Source organism: Hesperophylax consimilis, chromosome 16, assembly GCF_061612785.1.
Source record: "Hesperophylax consimilis isolate HC1 chromosome 16, BYU_Hcon_1.0, whole genome shotgun sequence".
Classification (NCBI taxonomy): Eukaryota; Metazoa; Arthropoda; class Insecta; order Trichoptera; family Limnephilidae; genus Hesperophylax; species Hesperophylax consimilis.
In genome coordinates, this window is record NC_142851.1 from 5,510,042 (window position 1) to 5,516,950 (window position 6,909).

General features: G+C 33.3%; 1 protein-coding gene across 1 annotated transcript; it reads left to right on the forward strand.

Annotated features, from left to right (window-relative positions):
• Positions 1-2,405: 2,405 nt before the first annotated feature.
• LOC149416586 (uncharacterized) lies at positions 2,406-6,523 on the forward strand. The gene is made up of 2 exons (XM_089641411.1): positions 2,406-2,620; positions 5,588-6,523. Exons 1-2 carry the CDS (start codon positions 2,434-2,436, stop codon positions 6,052-6,054), a joined length of 654 nt encoding a protein of 217 aa, XP_089497537.1. The 5' UTR covers positions 2,406-2,433; the 3' UTR covers positions 6,055-6,523.
• Positions 6,524-6,909: the final 386 nt, after the last annotated feature.

Below are 6,909 nucleotides of genomic sequence, written 5' to 3' on the forward strand. Positions count from 1 at the left end.
GTGCCCATTTCTTCCCGTCCCACGGTTCGGTTCGTTCGAGACTCGAAATCTTATTAAATCGACACAAATAATGACGATCACATCAACATCATCGTCTCTTTCCCACGAGAACGGAGTCAACGAAGAAGCGAGTGGGTACCAAAGAACCAACTGTGTTTGTACATCACTACTTCCCATTCATTTGAAATTCGAGTCTCTTCAATTCGTTATCCCCTTTTGTGAATGATCTGCTGGTGACGCTGTCATGTTTATTTAATAAATTGTGGGGTTCTCCTTAGCAATTCAAAATGGTTAAATAGTTTGAAATTATCGTTTGAAACACAAATAAATAAAGTAAGACATACCCGTACTATATTTTTGCTACACCCTTTGATTAAATGAATAATAATTCATTTTGGTTGGGTATTTTGGCCCCAAATCCAAATTTAATTTAACTTAATCAAAAACGTGAGAATTATTAATCCAACAAAAAAATAGCATCCAACAGTTTTAAATCCTAAAAGATAACATGTTTAAAATAAAGATTATAATAGATAGCATCGAAAAATCTTTAATTTCTTTAAAATCTTTCAATTACGTCAGCACCTGATTATCTTCGCTTCTCAAATAATGTCTAATAATATCATGGCACGACGATCTTTCGAACAGATGAATCAGCTGATTCCTAAACATCGATATTTTTGTTCCATCTCTGAGTAGTTTGAACATACTTGTGACATGTGAAGTCTGACGTGGGTACTTGTGTCAATTGCTGTTATTTATTCCGATGAATGGGGGTCCGTACCATACTACATACAAATGACAGAATTGATTGCAGGGCCATTAAATGCCATTCTATATCTATAGAGGCATGAACTCACCATATCTGTAAAAAGAGATACCATTGAATATCGAAATGACATATTTGTGACGAGGTTAACACATTGTAAATGTCGGTATTTCAAAATGTTGAATATTCTTTGTTAATTGACAACAATGAGCGGGTCTTTGTGACTGAGCAGTCAGCACTATCTTTTTCATTGGCGCATAATATAATTTAACGAACTCCTTAGAACGGTATGTTTATATTTATTTTTAAAATCTTATGTTTTTTTACGGGCAGATTTTAATAAACCTCGTTGCTTAAAATGTCTTTTTTAGGTTTAGTGATTGGTCTTATAGTAGGGTAGTATCCCAACCTTTCTCTTGTCTTCCTTCTTCCCTACCTCACTTCATGACTTCTATGGCCAGGCGGCGTGTTTACAAAGCTCACACAAATATATATATTTCGATTAGTGTTCATAGTATTTACGTATATTTTTATGAACATTATTGATTATTGTTTTGGCATACATATATATCTGCCTACCGTCAAACATTCTTAAAATATTATAAAAATGTGTGCCTAGCGTCAGGCAGGTACTATTATTATCACAATAAATTCAACCAATATTTCGTTTAACTCGTCAATCTTAAGAGGAACGCCTGGGCGGCCTTTTTCAAACTAAACTTAAATTTGGATTTGTGGTCAAAGTATATATATATATATATAGATATATTTACAAATTATATATATATATATATAATTTGTAAATATTGCCTATTGAAAAAGCATTGAAAAATATATGGGTTTGTAAAAACGCCGCGTTTCACACATTTCAGTTATGTTGACGACTGCTGCAAAAAGAGAAGCTTTTGATTGTTAAAAATCATGTACAAAACCTATATCATTTCATTTACGGTAAGGACTGTGATAGAGTAGCTTTTTATCGTGCAAAATCATTTACAAAGCCTATATCATTTCAGTCATGATGACGACTGTAATAGAGTAGCATTGAGTGTGCAAAATCAATTACAAAGCCTATATCATTTTAGTCATCGTTACGACTGTAATAGAGTAGCATTGAGTGTGCAAAATCATTTACAAAACCTATTCCATTACAGTTCTACATTTTATTAATGAGTTTAGAAGATAGAAGGTTTTTTTTATATGGAAGTCTGGTCTATAGGACTCATGACTGAAATGGTATACCTAAGCTTTGTAAATGATTTTGCACAAACAAAACCATTCATTCAATTTTTAATCAATCAGCTGTTTATTCAGTGATCGTATGAGATCGTGTTGGGTACACATATTATTGACACGTTGTAGCCCGATAGAAAAAATAAAAAAAAAACCGACCACTGACTACAGACTTTATTGGCCGACAATTTAATCGGTTGCTTAGTTAGCGTGAAATCATAGCGCACAAAATGATTTGAAATCGGCCGACAAAACATTTGGTGGGCTGCCCGATTCCATTTCAATAAAAAGTCTGCCATCTATCGGCCGACTGCAAATCAGTATGGCGTGCGACCGCGCAGGCTCGCCGACTGCGACCGATCAATCGGCGATGCCTCAGTTAGCTCCGAGCTGCGGCGAGGGGGGTACGCACGCTTGCAGTCAACGGCATAATGGCGTTAATTGTAGAATGTTTAACCGAAAAGTTAATCGAAGAGATCGAGAAGCGACCAGCACTGTATCAAAAAAATTTAAAAGACTACTCAGATGTACAAATAAAAAAAAACCTGTGGATGGAAGTATGTGAAGCGATTATTCCTGAATGGAGTCAACTTAATAGCGAGAAACGAAGAAAAAAAGGTATATTTTTTTCATACTAATTAAAGTATTCCCATAGAGAGGTCGCACGAAAGTCATCGATGAAAAATCTTCCTTTCGCACGTCTTATATGAAAACGAAAACGACAGAAGATACAAGAACGATAACATCGCGTACGACCTCTATCTGGGACTACTGTAGGTACCTATAATTATTATGCTATGTCATATCGAAATGAAATATGGACCCTTGCATCATTGAGCTATTCAATTAGAGGCGCTTTTGCATACTAATATCTTATCGAAACTTGTACCTCGATTGTAACGCGATAATCGGCGCGCGTAGACCCGGTAGACCGGATTTTGTATTTTGTTTTCGGTCGTACCTACAGCGTTAGGAGCGTTGGATGCTAAATTGTACTTATTAATAAATCTTAGATTGTATAATTGTGGAGAACCTATAAGGATAATACGGAATCAAAAATTGATATTTACATCTATTGGACGGCATAGAGCTAAATTTATTTGTTTATAGATAGATACAAAAGATTTTATATTATTTTTTTTTGTGACACCTCACAAGAGCGCCTCTATCTGTACAGTGGAACAGATACAGGCAGGGAACTATGTCGCTACCCGGTTGGGCAGCGTTATGATGCAGGTAATGGATGTAACATGTTATTTTCTACGTCAAAAGCTTCATTGACCAAAATTACTTGTTATCTCAATGGCCGATTTCCTTCCCGGGGGAGACATTTGCTGGTTTTCAGAAAGCCGTTGGCATATGTTAAGTGTTTTAAATGTTTCCGAAGCTGTTCCACAATAACCGACTTCTTTGAATAAGAATCTATAATCTTCGTCCGTCCAAGCCATTGAAAAATAAGATAATAAGTTCTTATAGTTAAAAATATGACGATTGGGAATGTTCCGCTGCACCATTCGTGTATATCTTCCATTAATCGCCCCAACACACATTCCTAACATCCATTTATTTACATTAACCCTTCACAGGAAGCCCTGACAAAAATAATTTCACTCACGGCCTGTGTCATATTAGAAGAGTTTTTTTAAAGAGAGAAATTTCTGGGAAGGAAAAAGTTATAAGGGGTGGGTAGGAATCTAGGGATCAGCGTGTCTAAATTAATACCTCCGGCTGCGGTGCAAAGCGATGGGTCGAGAAACCAGTTGGAGAGGTCAAAGTGTATCCACAAGCAAGCCTCTCTCGATCTGGCACGCTACGCGGGTGGTGGGCAAGCGCGTCCTGAACACACTTCCCCCGATTAACCCAGACACCCCTGCTAAGTCACCAAACGTAGCGAACCCTCGGGATGACCTATGGCAGAGGTGTTGGTTATCTAATAAAAGGTTCCCCGGGGCGGCGGTACCCTATTTTTTAGTGTATTGGACAGTTTTACAATTTTATATAAATAATTATATTTTACACGTTGCATTAACTAATTAAGTTTCCAAATTAAATTAATGTTACATACAGAAAACAAAAACAGAAAACTATAAAAAAACAACTTGATGAAAATAATATATCTTTTATATTTTACACACCTTAGTGGAAATAACTGAGATATCTCAGTTATCTTACACACCTTAATGAAAACTCCTTAGCATGTTTGGCACGTTCTGATGGACAGAAGTCCTCGCTTTCGGAATATAAAAAAAGTGCATGGGATCTCCCACGAGTATACTTGTTAGGCAAATATATGTTAACCTTTTTCAATAAATGTGGATTAAGTATTAAGATTACAAAGATATATTGATACAGGAATGGATAGTAGGTACTTGTATTCTTTCATATATAGTTAACGTATTAACCTCTTTTGTACTTTTTCTATTTGTAGGATATGGTTTTGTTCATTTGAATCCAATCATCTTATTTTTTGTTGAACTTGTAGATACAACGATTAAAGCATGTTTCATATTATAGAATTTAATGTACTCGATGTTCGACAGAGTTACATAAAGAAGACAATAATCTATGCTCATAAAAATAAACATAAAATGAAAACAATCGAACACCAACATCAAACCAGAAGCAAAGGCAGAAATGACCTTTATATTCCAACAAGTACCACAGCGGCTTTTCAAAAAATATTTTCATACCTGGGACCAAAATTATATAACAAAATTCCTTCGCAACTAAATCTGTGTGAAATGCCATCCTTTGGCCCAAAAATAACAAAATGGTTACTAGACTTAGGCAGGTTGGAGTCAGAAATACTGTGAAAAAATATTGTATGATAATTATGTGTTACAAGCGCCTGATTTATTTCTTAAGTCTTATAGTCTTATTTCGATGTTAAAAAATATTGTATGATAATTATGTGATACAAGCGCCTGATTTATTTCTTCTGTTTACAAATTTAAATTTTTATTACAAATTTAAATTTTTATTACAAATTTAAATTTTTATTTTAATTTTATTTTTTTATTTTAATTTTATTTCTATTATTTTCATTTTATTTTACGTTAAAAAATAAGATGTTAAAAAACATTGTATGATAATTATGTGATACAAGCGCCTGATTTATTTCTTCTGTTTACAAATTTAAATTTTTTTTACAAATTTAAATTTTTATATAAATTTTATTTTCTTTTATTTTAATTTTATTTCTATTATTTTACTGTTTATTTTATTATGTATTAAAATAAAGTAATATAAAGGCTACATGTATCCTCGCTTTCACTCTTGTAATCCCTCAAAATAAATTTTATCGGTGATTTCACCATTAAGTATATTCACTGTCAATTTGACTGTCCTAAAACGGGAGACCTTCCTAGTTGGACAGTCAAAATCTATGCTGTAATATTTTTGTAACAAACAAATAAATAAATAAATATTTGCACACATGTATTGTAGTTTCAGTAATATATCATTATTGTAGACGCTTCAATCAGATATTCAAAGGACAGCGCATTGAAACTTGAACCTAGCTCCGGTCGACAGATGTATTATGTAAGGAATTAATATTAATTGGTTTTATTTGTATCATTTCAGGTTGCGAAGTAGTGAAAAAATGGAACAATTTACGGACTTCTTTCCGTAGGGAATGGAATGCTCAAAATAATATGAAGTCAGGTCAAGCTTTGACCAAAAAACGCAAGTACATATACTTTGATAGATTGTTATTTCTACTTCCGTGTCTCGAAAATCTACCAGGAGAAGTTAATATAGGTCTGTACGATATGGATGAGGAAGAATCTGATCCTTTGGCGCAGAAATCCACACCTACCCCACCACGGAAAAAACAAATTAAGGAATTAAAGCCAACAGCAAAAGATTTGGATGAAGTTTTATTAAAAACATCAGACGATACAAAAGACGAAGATAAATACTTTGCTTTGTCGCTTGTTCCCTCACTTCAGGCTCTTACTGCAGAAGAAAAACTGGATGCTAAAATTAGTATTCTTAAAATTTTTAAACAGATAAGATTGGCAAGACGTGGTCAGTCTACTTCTCAATAACCAAGCAACTTTTGCTCAGTGATACTGATATTGTTTTCCTTTTTATTTTCTACGTATTCTATGTAAACAGTGTTATACTATTCAATTTGTAAATAATAAATAAAAATAAAGTACATCATTAAAGAAGAAGATAAGACTAATAAATCTAAACGAAACATGAAACAATACAAAACATAGAAAAAAAGATAACGATCACAACTAGGAATCGAACCTAGGATCTCTTGTCCTACAGACGTACTTAGGTTACAAACCAATGTCACTAGATTTTTTGATTTGTTGATTTGTTTCCTTTTAAAAAGGTAGATACAAAAAGTTTGGGAAAAATTATTTGCAAGATGATATTGTTAATTCTGAATTTGAAATATGACGTTTAATAAATAGGTCCCAATGGTCAAGTCGACCAAGTCAGTAGTGACCGTTATCTTTTTGTCTTGTACTGTTTCATGCTTCGTTTAGATGTATAAGTATTATCTTCTTCTTCAATGATATATTCAATAAATGGGTATAACATTTAAAATGAGTCAAAATGTAAAAGTTGCTCCTAAAATGAAGTCTTTGTTATTTACTTTTCAATAAAAAAATTAGAATCGTACACTTTTTTACTATCATAACGTCACGCTGAAACTGGCTTTGACAGGTAATAGTAGGTTTTAAGTTGTAACCCGTCCAATTAATTTAACAAGTTCATTGTAACTTGTTAAACTTATTCTATAAAAAGCAAAAAAAACTTTTAATGTTCTTCAGTGGGTGAGTTTAGAATGGAGGGTGTAAAACATTCCTTTCAATAATATAATCAATCAATGATGCATCCAAATTATCGTCTTTTATTTATCATTACTCTAGAAGAGGAATAAT